The 16492-nt window shown below is 40.4% G+C and overlaps 1 protein-coding gene across 3 annotated transcripts in view; it reads right to left on the reverse strand.

Moving 5' to 3' along the window:
- Nucleotides 1-16492, reverse strand: part of LOC121166365 (POU domain, class 2, transcription factor 1) — a 141995-nt gene that overhangs the window by 60415 nt on the left and 65088 nt on the right. The window contains exon 1 of one of the 3 annotated variants that reach the window (XM_040995512.1): nt 793-2030. The exons of the other annotated variants lie outside the window; for them this stretch is intronic. Coding sequence (XP_040851446.1) covers nt 793-820 — 28 coding nt within the window. The 5' untranslated portion in view covers nt 821-2030. Of the gene's footprint in view, nt 1-792; nt 2031-16492 lie in introns of those variants that run through there. 3 annotated transcript variants of the gene reach the window in all.

The raw sequence follows: 16492 nt of genomic DNA on the forward strand, positions 1-16492 counted from the left end.
AAAATATGTCCACTCGTGAATCATCAGATGCTTAAGCACCAAAGTGTCACAATTTCTTTTCAACCTTAGTCATCAAGAATGGTTCTTCAAATATTTAAGCCAAACACATCCTTTTTCAAAAAGTTTTCAAATCTTTAGGGAAAACTCACAAATAAATTAGGACTTTCAACAGTGTAAGACTACAATTTTCTGAAAGACATAGTTTGCTTTATAAAAACAAGGATGAGGGCTAATGCTAGGCAACATCTGCCACCAGTTTCTGAAATTTGGCCCTCAATTAACAGATCCATGGCAGCCACCACTGCAGTTAACCTCTGTGCTACTATATGTATGGGAAACATTTTGCAAAATGGATCCTCCATTCTTTTCACCCAGTATGCTTGGTTTTGGCATAAGACATTCTCATCAAGTAGGTAAAACAATTTTATTAGTATGTACATATTATTTAGATAATTTATACTTTGTTTCAAATTTAAAATGGCCTTGACACGACATGAAATACTTTGCAAAAAAATTTCCAAGAAGCAAAAATGTCCTTTCTCCCAGCTGAATTCTAAGTCCACACTACTCGCTGCAAACACCCCCCGCCCCAGAAGAGCTGGTTGTAGGGAGGGACCTACTGTAGGTTCAAGTATGCTTGTGCTTTGCAAATGCTTTCTGCTTCCCCTGCTCAATCCTCCTCTCCCCCTCCCCTGCATTGGTTGCATATGCGATTAAGCATTTATGCATAGACAACCCCACACATGCCATTTCCATATTAAAGTTCTAAGAAAGAACTGCGCTGGTACCCACCTAGAACATAGTCACTGCAGTCCAGCATTGCTGTGAAATCTTCTAGTGGTGCAGACAGTCCAAGGCAGGGAAGAAACAGGTAGCGGTTTGGGGTGGGGGGAAAGAAGGTACTACTGTTTCTAACAAACCTACACTATGTTCTAAAAGAACAAGGGTGGGGGTGTGAAAGTGGATTAAGGGGAGAAGCAAAATACAACTTCAGTTACGCCATAGCAATCTTCAACTGAATAAGGAAACTTCAGTTGCTCAGAGGAGTTTTAGTCTCTCCTACCAGCTAGCGCTGACATTGTCAAGGCAACTGAAGCATGAAAAGTTCCCTTTTTTGCAATAAAATAGAAACAAAGATTGCAGCTGGCAGTTTCCATAATGAAGCTTAATCAGTATGCGTGTGATTAGGGCCTTATGCAAATCTCTCCTCGTTAGCACAGCAGCCAGCACTTTGAAGTCCATGAACAATTCATTTACAGAATACACTGAAAGCACTCCCTGCATAATTTAAACAGTTGCATAAATATTTATCAGCCCATTTGCATATTAATTGGCAGAGCATGGAGGGAAAAATTATCTCCTGAGTGCCAGCATAATAATTAGGAGGATAAAATGAGATTTCTTCCAATGGCCTGGCTTCTTGGACCCAACTTGAGATAGTACTGAGAGAAAAGGGAGGGACAGGAGACAGAGTTCTGTTAAAATACCACTGAAATGACACGCACAAATTAAAAACAACTCTACAGACTTAAGCACCTTTAATCTTATTCCTGCTGGCAACAATGACTTCGGTAATAAGAGGATTTGCAAAAAGCTTTCTACACAATCCAAATAATCCCAAGGAAACAATTAGCAAGGTAGAGGCAGAACACAGGGCTGTCAAGATGGTGCGGGTGTACTGATAGGGAATTTCCCAATTGTTCACACACATTGTAGGCAGAAAGTTCTACTCTGAAACAAGGCAACAGTATAAACCCGCAAGCAGACAGAATGCGTAAGAGCACCTTCAAGAGTATGGAAATTCATTCTTCACAAATCTTTCTATACTACCAAATTAACAGACTAGATTAGTTGAATGTTACACATTATGCAGTACCCTCCTCCCATCCAAACTGATCTCAAAAGCAAAGAAGATAATCACTTAGAATATTGATCATTAAAAAAAAATGGGCCATGTAAAGTGTGGATGTAGTGTTTTCCAGTGAATTTCACATAATGGGGACCACACACAGGCACACACATCAAATCCCTACTAAACAATGTTGATTCAATTTAAACTGAGTTTCAAAGTGCATTGTCAGCCCAAAACTTTTCAAAAAACTACTGATTTGCCAATATTACATCCTGCCCATCATAGACAATATCAAGACTTATAGAAATCTTGAGGAGTAAGCATTGGTATCTTCTAAAATATAGAAATCAAGGCATACAGAACTAAAGCATTTTACCCAATGTCACACTAATACTTTGGAGTCAGGAGTTAAAATACATTTTGCTGACATCAAGTTGTGAGCTCTCATTTATTACTATGCATTATGGTTGAATGACTCATTTAGGGAATTGGTGGAGGGAGGGTGTGACCAAGTCACCTAACATGGCTGTTTCTGTAGTCAGAAGGTCACGAGTTTGTATTAAATATACTGTTTGTCAGGTGTGTGCGTCACAGCAAAGAACACGAGACATGAGAAGTGTCCGCAAGGGTGGCATCCCACTAATAACTGCTTTATTCAGAACCTGTCTTGAAGAATGCCACATGTCTGGTGCTTAAATACACATTATAGTATACATCTATTCCCAGCCTCAATAAGCAAAATTTTTATTAAATAAGGGATCTTTGAAAAAAATGCCCTTACAAGTTAATGACTTAACAAAACCAAAACCTTTCTTCATTTGTGGGTCAGCCCTTGACCTACAATGCTCCTTGTAGCTCTGAGGGCGTTTCTTCTCACCTGTGACATGATGGTCACATCCCTTTAAGAGGTTGCTGGGCCCAGTCTCTCCGTCTTTCTGTGGACTGGAAAAGCAGCAGCTGCACCAGGACAGCCTCCAAGTCACCCAATAAAAATGGCATATCTTGGGAGAGCATCAATCTCAACCACTCAAACTTCAACTGAGTGTTTAGGTAGGATGTTGGTGCATACAGGACCTGCTTGGTGGGAAAGGATGGTAGTAATGGTGAATGGGACTAGCATTCAGTAGAAGTCCTTTTTTGCCTTCACAAAAATTTCAAGTTATTGCCCACATTTACTGTAGAAGATTTCTGCAATTAACCACTTGCTTTTTTTGTAGTATAATCAGTAAATCCTACGATTTTGACATAAGCTGGACTTTGACGTAAGGATGACTTAAAGCTCTGACCAGTCACATGCCAAAGAGGGAGTGACCTGCCATTAGAAATCCAACAGGGCCTGGGGAGTCCCACAGGGTCTGCACCGCAAGGAAGCTGCCCCGAGTGGAACCCCTTTTCCCTTCTACTGCAAAGTTCACTCCAGCAGCTAATTTTGTCAAATTGGGAAAGGCAAGAATTATTTTCTATCACTCTGGATCTAGGTACCCTGTGAGATCTAGGAGATAGGTTTAAATACTAGGTTGTCCAGTGCTCTACCAAGGAGGAGGGCTAGGTACCATCTCGCCTCTGTACACTTCAATCACACATTCACATCCTGAAGAAGACAATATGGACCAGCGTGATGGCTCAGCAGTTAATCCCTCATCCCAACTACTCCACTTCCCATCCAGCTCCCTACTTGTGATCTGGGAAAGCATAAGAGGATAGGCCCCAAAACGTTCAGACCCTGCACTCATGTGAAAGATTTGGAAGAAGCTCCTGATTCCTGGATTTAAATCAGCTCAGCTCTGGCCACTGTGGCCATTTGGGGAGTGAACCAGTGGATGGAAGATTCTCTGTCTCTTCATCTCTCTGTAAATCCACCTTTGAAACAAAAATAAATCTTTTTTTAAAAATTAAACAACAGAAGTAATTTTTGTCACAGTCTCAAGTGTTTACTTTATCTGGTCTGCCAAAATGTCAGCAATGGAATGCTTGGATTAAAACTTGGATACTCTAAAACAAGTTAACTCTCAGCTTTGAGTTCCTAGATCGGTGTGGAGAGGTGGGGACAAAGAATTTACAGAAGATAAATAGAAATTTCAAAATCACATATTTCAAACTTACACCTAAACTCAGCTTTTTTCTTTAACTCTAAAAGGGACTAATTCTCTTCCAGGATCTAGAAGTTATAACTAATATTATTTGTATTAAAATATTATACTTATAATCTTATGAATTTCACTAGAACATATTAGAAATGAAACTTTGGGCAACTGAATTATAAACTGCACTTAGAAACATGTGTTACATGAGATGTGAGGCCAGCTTGTAACCTGATTGTGCAAAGGCATTTGAACACGTACTTCCATACTGGCTATATCTAGTATAATGCATAGAAATGTGAGGCACAACTGCTCCCCGCCACCTGCTTTCTGCTCAGCGTGGACTATGCATCTTACAGTTCCACTGCTTTTACCCCCAGCCAATCTCAAACATGTTTCAATATCATTTCTAGTCTTCATCTTTTTTTTTTTTTTCAAAATCTGTCACTAGTAACCTGAATAACATTTAATGACACTGCTTCAGTCAACATTCAGTATCTCAAGAGGGACAGAAGCTGGCACTACAACGTCAAGCCTCAGAAAGTTTACAATTAAATAGGAGAGAAATGCTGAGCAATCACTCAAATATGCATGCGTAGGATGTGAAGTCCCCAAGAGTAGAAGAGATGATCACAGGACTGTAACACAGTCCTAAAATCAATCCTGACATCATCAGCTAATATGAGTTCTCCTATTTTAGAAATTGAAACAGGAATTTTTCTGATTATTAGTTTTAAAATATCTTATTTGAAAGGTGAACTACACAGAGAGGAGATGGAAAAGAGAGCAAGAGATCTTGCAATTGCCGGTGCACTATCTAAGTGGCAGCATGGCCAGGGCTCAACTTTCCCACTGAGGAAAGTTCCAAAGCTCAGATCTGTCTCTTCATTAACCCAGATCTCTTCATTAATCCAGTTTCTTTCTCTGAACTCCTAGAGCAATAATCTCTCAATCTTCTGACTTTCTGCAAAATCAAGCCCCATGTATTCATCACTAGCTTCACACAGGTTAAACTTATGCCACTACATTATAGTAACAAATTCAGTAAACTGACATTCCCATACATTGTGTAAATAATTTTGTAATTTGGTTGTCACAGGTGCAGACTCATATAGCCACCACTGCAACCAAGTTACAGAACTAAGAATTTCTTTCTGCTAGGCCATTACGGGTATACCCACTCCTCTTCCTCTGGCTATTCCTCACCATGAACAATCATTAATCTGTTATTCATCTTTACAAATGATCATTTTGAGAATGCTCTACAGAATCACACAGTTTGTGACCAACTGAGATTGGCACTTTTAAATCACTCTTTACCTTTAAGACCCACCTAAGTTATTTTATCAGTAAGTCATTTTTTTTTTTCACTGAACAGAATTCCATAGTGCAGATGTATTACAATTTATCTACTGAAGGACTCCTGTCTGTAGTATGAGGATATTACAAATAACGCTGGTATAAATATTTGTACATTTGATATATACACAGCTCCATACTGGTTAATATTTAATAAGCACTTGTAATAAAGGATCTCATTTAGTAATTGTATGCATAGAGTTCACATTTTTGTACTATTAAATTTTACTTTTCCATGAGTTTTTTTAAAAGATTTATTTATTTTTATTGGAAAGTTAGATATACAGAGAAGAGAGACAGAGAAGAAGATCTTCCGTCCTTAGACTCACTCCCCAAGTGGCTCAATGACTAGAACTGAGCCAATGTGGAGCCAGGAACCAGGAGCCATTTCTGGGACTCCCATACAGGTGCAGGGGCCCAAAACCTTGGGTCATCGTCGACTGCTTTCCCGGGCCACAAGCAGGGAGCTGGGTGGGAAACAAGGCATCTGGGACCAGAACTGGTGTCCTTATGAGATTGCTGCAAGTTCAAGGTAAGGACTTTAGCCAACAGGCCCCCATGAGCTTTTTTGAAGTACTCCAATATATAGAAACTCACATATATAATTTTATATTTTTATGTGGATGTAAACTGCTTTTATGGGATAAACACAGAGGTGAGATTGTTATAACGTGACATGTGTCTCTTAGTTATCAAAGAACAGCCAAAGATTATCCAAAAGGAAACGCTACTCAGTATCAGCATTTAATACTGTCAACAATTAAGTGTATCCAGTAAAATACATGCATAGTGATAATCCTTAGTGGACTTGAACTTGGTATTTTAACCATCCTTTCATGTGCTGATTTCCCAACCATACATCCTCTTCAATGACTTCTCTATTCCTTTCTCTTACATTTTTCTCAAAAATCCAAAGATCTCATTATCTATTTTTTTTTTGGTAAGGATTGGGTTTTGGGAGCTCTTTAAAGTCCTTTAACAGATGTGTGCTTTACAAATATTTTCTCTTAATGTGTAGCCCGTCTTATTAGTTTCTCAGCCTTTTACTTTTCATAGAACCAATTTATCGGCTTTTCTTTATAGATTATATGTTTGGTGTTGGATTTAAAAACTGTTCACCATGCCCTATACCCTGAAGTGTTTTTTCTATGTTTTCCATGTGAGGTTTATATCTTTTTTCCTTTCTTCAATCATTTTCCAAAAAAGCTACCCTTTCTTCACTGAATTCCTTTCGCATTTCAGTCACACATCAGTTAGCTCAAGTTTTCAGCAGACTTCTGGGTTACCTCTCCTGTCCTACTAATCCTTGTGTCAATCCTTCTACCAAAACTCCCAAACTTAATTCCCCAAGACATGCAGGAAGCACTGGAATTTGGGGAGCCAAATTTCCCTACTTTATTCTTTTACAAAACTGTTATACTAGTTCCTTTAAGTTTCTAATTAATTTTTGAAGTCATTTTGAAAAGCTATAGAAAATGCTAAGGAACTCCAACAGGAATTACATTTAACCTCCATATAAATTTGGGGTTTTTTTTTTTTGGAATGCTGAGTCTTCTAATGAACACGATGAAATCTCTCCCTTTCTCTTCACCTTCCCTGATTTCTCTTATGAGCATTCTGTGACTCGCAGAAGTAAATCCTAGACATACTGGGTTTAAAACTGTCCTCTTCTGAAGTCATTCTTTAAAGGTCTGTTAGCACAATTCAGCCACTGCATCTTTAAGCACTTCTCAGTCCTGCCCTCTTGACTCTGTTCCTTCTGGCAGTCTTTTGGCTTTTGTGCTACAGGTTTCTGAAGGTCTGTCTACTTTTACTGTATGTCCTCTTTCTTGTGCAGATTGGGCGATTTCTGTTTTCTTGTCTTCCAGGTCACTTTGTCTCCTCCATTCTGCTGTAAGCCTACCAGTCTTCTCACACATGGATGCAAGGCTCCAAGGACCTGAGCCATCCTCCTCTGCCTTCCCAGGCCACAAGGAGGGAGGTGGATGGGAAGCTGAACAGTTGGGACCACAACCACTACCCATGCAAGGATGCTGGTACCAAAGGAGGAGGACTCACCAGATATACCATTGTGCTGGCATAGGGACCTTATTTTTAAAGCTTACCAGGACCTTATTTTTAAAGCTTACCAGAGTGTAAGTTTATAGTCTGCATTGTTTCCCATTATACTAAGAGAAGGTGTGGGAACTCCTCACCACTGCTTGCAAGGGTGGGAATTCCAGCTCTGTACTAAGCCTCCACTGTCACCGCCCTGGCTGCAAGGGGCAGCGGGGGCTCATTAATGCACCTTCATGGACTCATCTGACACTATGTTTGGAGAAAGGCTTTGTCTCAGCATCTCCTGGTGATGATGAAAGCGGTTGCAGGCCTCCTCTGGTAGTGCTCCAGGGAGGACATGGGGAATTTCAGGGAGAGTTGCCAGCAGAGAGGCCGTTCTCCATTACTGATGACAGACTTCTCCTAGGGGGAGCAGTGGGATTTCCTGTGACAGTCTGGTGAGGGTACAAGTTTAGCTATGCACCAGGCCTGTGCAGACTGACTGGCGAGTGCACCTGTTTCCTTCTATCTGGTAGTAGCGTGGGTACATTTAAAACGATCTTGCTGGAATGTACTTTCTCTGATTTTATTTATTTATTTATTTATTTATTTATTTATTGGCAAAAGAAAGGCCAGGCTTTATTGAGTTTTTCTTTCTCTGTGCCTACTGCTGCTTTGCCAACTTCCCTAGCATAAACCATGCCTGGGATATATGAGGTTAAAAAAAAAAAGTCAGCAAATTCAATTTGCGTTGTTTCTCATGCCCATAAATTTGTTTGTGGAGAATGGACAATTAAGGTCCTACACTGAAAATGTACCATTAAAAAAACCTATCAGGACGTGCCATAAACACTTGAAAAACTAATCTTGTGATATGAAAACTCCTGTTGCTAGACAAATTGTTTATCAATTTAAAGTTATCCTTGTTAACCTTCTTAATTTTTTAGCCTCAGAATTTGTTGTTGTATTAGTTTTTTTGTGATCTGACTGGCACATCTTACTACATCCACTTATCACCTTTTTTTGTGTCACCTGTTTTTAGGGATGCTTCACAAGAAGATAGGATTTTGATTTTGATTTTAAAATCACCTTACTCCATTAGAATACCAGATTTGACAATCATCTCTGGCTATCACATCCAGCTCCCTGCTAGTGCACGCTGTGGGAGGCACTAGATGATGTCTCAAATCACTGTGTTCCTGTCTGACACAGGAGATCTGAGTTGTGATCTTGACTCAACATTTCTGCCAAGATGTAATCCCCGTTACTGCCAGCATTAGAGAGTGAACCAGCGGGGGGGAGAATTAGTGCACTTATCTCACACACACACACACACACACACACTCTCTCTCTCTCTCTCTCTCTCTCTCTCTCAAAGCAGTAATTTGATTATTTCCCTCTAAAAACCCAATCTAATTGTCAACACCTTTTTTGCTTGGGATGATTTGTCCTCTTGCCCTTAAAATCAATTTACACCTCACTTTCTATGTGTCTTCCCCTGCCTTTCACTGTTTTCCCTGATTTATATTGAATGCATTTTCTTTCTTCTCTTCCTAAAAGTCTAAGTATTACATATTCTCTTAATATTCTTTTCAGGTTTGCTTTACTCAAAAATTTACTTTTCTAATTCTAAAATTAATATTCCTAAACCATTCCCTAAAAGGAATAAAATCATGAGATAAATTGTCTTCCACACACAATAATTCCTTGAGCTTGTTAGAACATATGCTACACCATGGCATTACGTATTTTGCAGAAAATGTTCTATGAAAAGACCTCTGAGGGCCTGCATGATAGCGTAGTGGTTAAAGTTCTCGCTTTCCAAGCGCCCGGGATTCCATATGAGCGCCAGTTCTAATCCTGGCGGCCCTGCTTCCCATCCACCTCCGTGCTTGAGGCCTGGGAAAACAGTCAAGGATGACCCAAAGGCTTTGGACCCTGTATCTGCATGGGAGACCTAGTGGAAGAGCTCCGAGCTCCTGGCTCCTGGCTTCGGATTGGCTCAGCTCCAGCCATTGCTACCACTTGGGGAGTGAACCATCAGATGGAAGATCTTCCTCTCTGTCTCTCCTCCTCTGTATATCTGCCTTTCCAATAAAAATAAATAAATATTAAAAAAAAAAGAAGAACTCAAAGCTAAGGTAACTTGGACTGCAATTAACTTAAAAACATGTTAACATCCACACCGTTCCAATAAGCTACACAAGAATTCCCGGATCATGAAAACAATTCATTCCAGCTAACTGCATGCCCTGATATTTAAAACAGGACAAAGAGCATCTCCACGTAGTGAAGTAGTTATATTTCCCACCTTAAACAGGTCCTACCACAGGGATTATTATAGTATATATGTACACATACACACATATATAAACATAAGTTTAGAAATCTCATGAGAAGAGGCTGCCCTAATGAAACAATGCATCAAGATGAACAAACTTCCATGAGCATGGAATAGGATTCCTAATAAAAAATAAGTAAGGATAAACAAGTCGGCCAAAGGTGGTTGCACAATCTATATTTGCTACAAAAAGGTAAATTTCTTTTATTCATAATTCTGTCCCAGAGTACTGAGTTGGGCTCAGTAGAGCAGGCAGAGCAGAGCAGGCATGTGACCTCAGGGAAGTGAGCGAGGGCGCACCGGGGAGACTGACTGCATACAAGCAGATTAATAAGTAAATAAGTAAAGGAAAATGGGGGCCAGTTTATCACTTTTGCAGAAAAAAAATTAAAATCTTTATAGAGAACAGAGTTTTTATTCTAAAATACAGAATTTGGAATTACATTTTTTTTGTATGAAATCATGCTATTCAAAACATATAGATACAGAAATACATCCAGGACACACACACACACACACACACACACACATTTTCTACCTCTGTCCTGGTGAGCAAAGCCTGATAGCAATGGAAATAACTGTCCCCACATCCTCACCTCCAAATGCAATGACCAGGAAGCACCATCCCTCAAAATGTTTATGAAAACTATGTCAACGAGCCTGATGTGATAGCCTAGTGACTAAATTCTCGCCTTGCAACCACGGGGATCCTATATGCCAATGGTTCCTGTCCCAGCTGTTTCACTTCCCCTCCAGCTCTCTGATTGTGGCCCTAAGTAATCAAAGATGGTCCAAAGCTTTGGGACCTTGTACCTGTGTTGGAGATGCAGAAGCTCCTTGATGAATCAACAAATGGAGGAGCTTTTTTTCTTATCTCTCCTTCTCTTCAAAGGGGAAAAAAAGCCATAAAAAATATAAATTAGGGCCCACTTTGACAGCTTCGTGGCTAAATCCTCACTTAGCATCCACTAAGATCCCATATGAGCACCAGTTCATATCCCAGATGCTCCACTTCCCACCCAGCTCCCTGCTTGTGGCCTGGGAAAGTAGAGGATAGCCCAAAACCCTCAGGATCCTGCACTGGTGTGGGAGACCCAGAAGAAGCTCCTGACTCCTGGCTTCAGATTGGCTCAGTTCCAGCCATTGAGGCCACCTGGTGGATGGAAGATCTTTCTGTCTCTCCTTCTCTCTGTAAATCTGATTTTTCCAATTAAAAAAAAAAAAAAAAGCCTTGGGACCTTACATCTGAGGAAGACCCAGAAGAAGCTCCTGGCTCCTGGCTTCAGATCAGCTCAGGCCATTGTGGTCACTTAGGGAGTAAGGCAGCAGATGGAAGATCTTTCTCTGTGTATCTCCCTTTCTCTGTATATCTGCCTTTGCAATTAAATATTAAAAACAAACCTTTAAAAATATACATATATAAATTTTAAAAACTGTTAACAAGTTAAAAAAAAAAAGACATAGAAGCTAGCTAGAATAGTTCTCTATCAGGCATTTTGGGACATTTGTACAAAATAATGAAGATTATGAATGATAACCATACACATAAGAATTCGTAAGTATAAAAGACCTAAACCTACATCCAGAAACCTTCAAACTCTTGCAAGAAAATGTTGGAAATACCCTGCAAGACCTAGGAGTAGGTCCCGACTTTCTAAGAAGGACACCAAAAGCAATAGCAGTTGAGAACAGAATAAACAAATGGGACCTCATCAAACTAAGAAGTTTCTGTACAGCAAGGGAAACAATCAACAAAGTAAAAAAGCAACCCACAGAGTGGGAGAAGATCTTTGCACACTATATAGGCGATAGGGAGCTAATTTCCAGGATATACAAAGAACTTCAAAACAACCAAAAAACCAAAACAAACAAGCCACTCGAGAAATGGGCACGGGAAATGGGCAAACATTTCACAAAGGAACAAGTCCAAATGGCAAACAAACATATGAAAAAATGTTCGAGCTCCCTGGCAATAAGGGAAATCCAAATTAAAACATCGATGAGGTACCACCTAACACCAGTAAGATTGGCCCACATAAACAAGAACACCAACGACGCTTGCTGGCGAGGATGCGGGGAAAAGGGAACCCTACTCCACTGCTGGTGGAGCTGCAAATTGGTACAGCCTTTATGGAAATCAGTCTGGAGAACACTCAAACAACTCAAAATCTGCATACCATATGACCCAGCAATAGCACTCCTAGGAATATATCCAAAACACCTGTTTTACGACAAACCAACATGCATCCCTATGTTCACAGCAGCACAATCAGTAATTGCAAAAACATGGAAGCAACCGAAATGCCCATCAACAGAAGATTGGATAAGAAAGCTTTGGTTCATCTACTCCATGGAATACTACTCAGCTATTAAAAAAAAACAAAATGCAGTTCTTTGTGGCTAAATGGGCCCAACTGGAAACTATAATGTTAAGGGAAATGAGCGAATCCCAAAAGGTTAGATACCACATGTTTGCCTTGATTTAACTTGTAATTTTTGTTTGGTTGTTGGTTATTTTTTGAACCTGTCATTGATACTGTCTCAACCCAGATGTTTCGAAGAATGGAACTTGCATTATTTTTAACATATTATTTACCCAATACTATGTCAATTAATTCCATAATGTTGTATATTGATACTGAGGTTTTGTTGGGGCTTTTAACTGACCGGATCTTTACTCTGTTAGCCCTATCTTCAGACTAGAGAAGGTCTCCCCAAGAGGCCACTGAACTTATCTGGACAATAAGACGCTGGACTTTATGCTAGGTATGTGTTTGCAAGGAAGGAATCTCAACTGAACTTGAAATGTGGTTATGCAACAAGGTGGAGGAATCCACCATGGGGGAAGGGGTATGGGAGGGGTGGGGGGAATCCCCAGTGCCTATAAAACTGTATCACATAATACAATGTTAACAATAAAAAAAAATTTAAAAACAAAAACAAAAAAAAAAGAATTCGTAAGTCCATGTTCATATCAATAGGCAGGGAGAAAAGAAAGCTTTTCCTTACAGTAGAATGACAAAAATAGAACAACATAATTAGAAAATCAACAACTGTAAACCATCTTAGTAATAATTAGTTCAGTTAGGAAACAACAACAGATGCTGAATCAAGTGGGTGAAAACTTGATGATAAAAATTTACATAGTTTCCCCACAAAATACATATTAATTTCAAAAAGAAGAAGTGTAACTTGTCAGTGGAGAAGTTTGGCAATATTGTCAAGTAATTAGGTTAACATCGACAGTTAGGACAAAAATTAAAATTGTATTTCACCTAAGATGCAGTAAGATACAGCATACTCCTCAAAAGACATGTGTGCTGAAACTAATAAACCAGCAATAAGCCCCAAATCAAAACACATGTATACATATAACACGTGTTATACCATATAAACACATGATGTAAATTACATGTATTCTTTCAAAGTGTCACTATATTTAACAATAGTAGAGATACAATTAAATAATAGGCATAATTTTTTTTTACATTTACTTTATTTTTATTGGAAAATTAGGTATACAGAAGAGGAGAGACAGAGAGGAAGATCTTCAGTCCATTGATTCACTTCCTTAGTGGCCGCAATGGCTGGAGCTGAGCTGATGCAAAGCCAGGAACTTCTTCTGGGTCTTCCACATGGGTATAGAGCCCGAGGCCTCCCTCTACTGCTTTCCCAGGCTTCAAGCAGGGAGCTGGATGGAAATCGGGGCTGCAGGGATATGAACCCACAGTCATATGGGATGCGGCAAGTGTAAGGTCAGGACTTTGACTGCTAGACTACCATGCCAGATCCACAATGCATAATCTTGTATTGGATTATTTTGCTTTGACAGGATATTTTTGGTCTTTGAGTATAAACTAAATATTTATCACAAGAATTAAAAAAGAGATGTAGAGAGTATTCTTATAAGTATCTATGAACTCCTTGAAATCTGCTCTTCATATATTAATTACTTTAGAAAAATGATATTTGGGGGACAAGAGGCAAATGTGAATAGTCAATGGGTTGGCTGAAAGTAGTATGTTCCTGTTACTTTCCTAAGTTTATGTCTGCAACTGTGTTCATGTAAAACAATGTTCTTATTTTTAAGGAATCACACATTGAACAGTTTGATGGGGACGGAGCACACACTAAGTTGGCAATTTATCCTCACAAATTCAGGAACTAGGGCCTGGCGCGATGGTGCAGTGGTTAAGGTCCTTGTCTTGCACACCCGGGATCCCATATGGGCACCGGTTCTAATCCCGGTGGCCCCGCTTCCCTGCCTGTGTCCCGGGAAAGCAGTCAAGGGCAGCCCAAAACCTTGGGACCCTGCACCCACGTGGGAGACCTGGAAGAGGCTCCTGGCTTCAGATTGGCTCAGGTCCAGCTGTTGCGACTGTCTCTCCTCTCTGTATATCCGCCTTTCCAATAAAAATAAAATAAATCTTTAAATTAAAAAAAAAAAACAACTAGCTATTTGTATTATTCTCTCAACTTTTCTGAAATTAGTTTTAAACGAAAAGAAACAAAACGAGAAACAGATGAAGAAAATATAACCGAGTGCTTTGTGTAACCCTGGTATAGCTCTGTTCTCTCCAGGCCTCAGAAAATACAACGCAGATACTCTGCTGGGAGAGTGCACTTTCAACAATAGTAAAGGCAGTTTAGAACAAAGTCCTCATTTTAGAAAGCTACATTAACATAAGTCCAAATTTAAACTCAGGCTGAAGCACTAAGTCTTAAATTTCCGCAGGTGTTGTACCATTGACTTGTCATCCCAAGAAAGAAGAGCTCCATCGTGGATTTGGGCTGGTGCAGCTCCAGCAGCTGCAGCCATTTGGAGAGTGAACCAGCAGAAGGAAGACCTCTGTCACTGTCTCTCCTTTTCTAACTCCGCCTTTCCAATGAAAATAAAAGAGCTTCAAATCCCACATCACTACTCAATATTTTAGAAGTTCAATTAATTTTAAATGAAATATCCACATAGAATTAGAGAATGCATCTTACAAATACGTTGTCATGTTGATTTAACTAGCATTCTTTTTTTTTAAAATTTCACTCATTTTTTTTAAAGATTTATTTCTTATTTTCTTATTGGAAAGGCGGATATACAGAGAGGAGAGATGGAGAGGAAGATCTTCCGTCTGATGATTCACTCCCCAAGTGAGCGCAACGGCCGATACTATGCCGATCCGAAGCCAGGAGCCTCTTCTGGGTCTCCCACGCGGGTGCAGGATCCCAAAGCTTTGGGCCGTCCTCTGCTGCTTTCCCAGGCCACAGGCAGGGAGCTGGAAGGGAAGCGGGGCTGCCGGGATAGAACTGGCGCCCATATGGGATCCCGGGCGTGCAAGGCGAGGACCTTTAACCACTTGCGCCACCGCGCCGGGCCAATTTAACTAGCATTCTAATGACACTGTAACTTGTTATGTCTAACTTTTCTACCTAAGGAATCCTCAGAAGGCTCAACAGCTTTTATGAACAGAAATGATCCGCCCTGACGCCAAGGAAGTCAAAGCCCAAACTCCACGTGAACGTGACCTAACAGAGAAACAATGCCTTGGCAAACGATGAAGATGTCAGTGTGGAGATGGACACCGTGGTCAGTAGGTTATGTTGCCATTTGCAATGCTTGCAATCAATCCCATACTGAAGTGCTGGTTCCAGTTCTGCCGACTCACTTTCCTATCCAGCTCCCTGCTAATGTAGCCTCTGAAGCAGGGAATGATGGTTCAAATATCTGACCCTAACAACGCATGCGGCAGATGCAGACTGAGTTCTTAGCCTCTTGTTCTGTTGTGGGCCTAGCCCTGGGTGCTACGGGTATTTGGGGAGTGAACCAGAGGATGGGACTCTCATTGTCCATTTCCCTCTGTCACTCTGCCTTTCAAGTAGATGAATTTAAAACAAAACAAAAAACCCTCGTCCTGCATCCATGTACCTGGGCTTTAGTCTCAGCTCTGGTTGATCCTGGGCCAGGACTTCAGCCACGAGGCAGGCGATCACACTGGGCCCATGTTCTAATTTTTGAATAATACTTTGCTGTAACATTTTTTTTTTCTCATTAAAAGTGCCTAATCTTCAGCAGTTTGGTTCTTCAAAAGTTTTAGAAAAATAGTCATTGTTTGATTAGTAATTACAAAAAGTAACAATATGGAAACAAATGTTGAGTCACACTAAATAATTTCCCATACTAAAATGCATGTTTATAACTTATAGATATTTTAGAAACATCAACTAAAAGGAATTAAAAATTATATTTTTAAATTGTATTTTCTTTTTTATTGAAAGACTTTTTATTGGAAAGACAGATTTACAGAGAGAAGGAGAAATAGAGAGATCTTCCACCCACTGCTTTACCCCGCCAAGTGGTCACAATGGCCAGAGCTGAACCTATCCCAAGCCAGGAGCCAGGAGCCTCTTCCAGGGCTCCCATGTGGGTGTAGGGTCTCAAAGCTTTGAGCTGTCCTCAACCGTTTTCCCAGGCCACAGGCAGGGAGCTGAACAAGAGGTGAAGCAACTGGGATACGAACCAGTGCCCATATGGGGATCCCAGTGGTTGCAAGGAGAGAATCTTAGCCACCAGGCCGCCCTGTCAGGCCCAAATTATTTTTCCACATGGATAATGAGGGTATCTGTTTAGCCCGATGGTTAAGATATCTGCATGCCATATGAGAATACCCGGGTCTGTGTCCTGGCTCTGCTCCTGACTGTGGCTTCCTGTTGCTGTACATCCTGGGAAGCAGAACGTGATGGGCTAAACAGTTGGCTCACTGCTATCTAAGTGGGAGGCCTGGATTCAGGAACTGGCTCCTAGGCGATGGGGGAGTGAACCCATGCTTG

This window comes from Ochotona curzoniae, unplaced genomic scaffold (genome assembly GCF_017591425.1).
Source record: "Ochotona curzoniae isolate NIBS_2020 unplaced genomic scaffold, NIBS_Ocur_1.0 patch137, whole genome shotgun sequence".
Lineage (NCBI taxonomy): Eukaryota > Metazoa > Chordata > Mammalia > Lagomorpha > Ochotonidae > Ochotona > Ochotona curzoniae.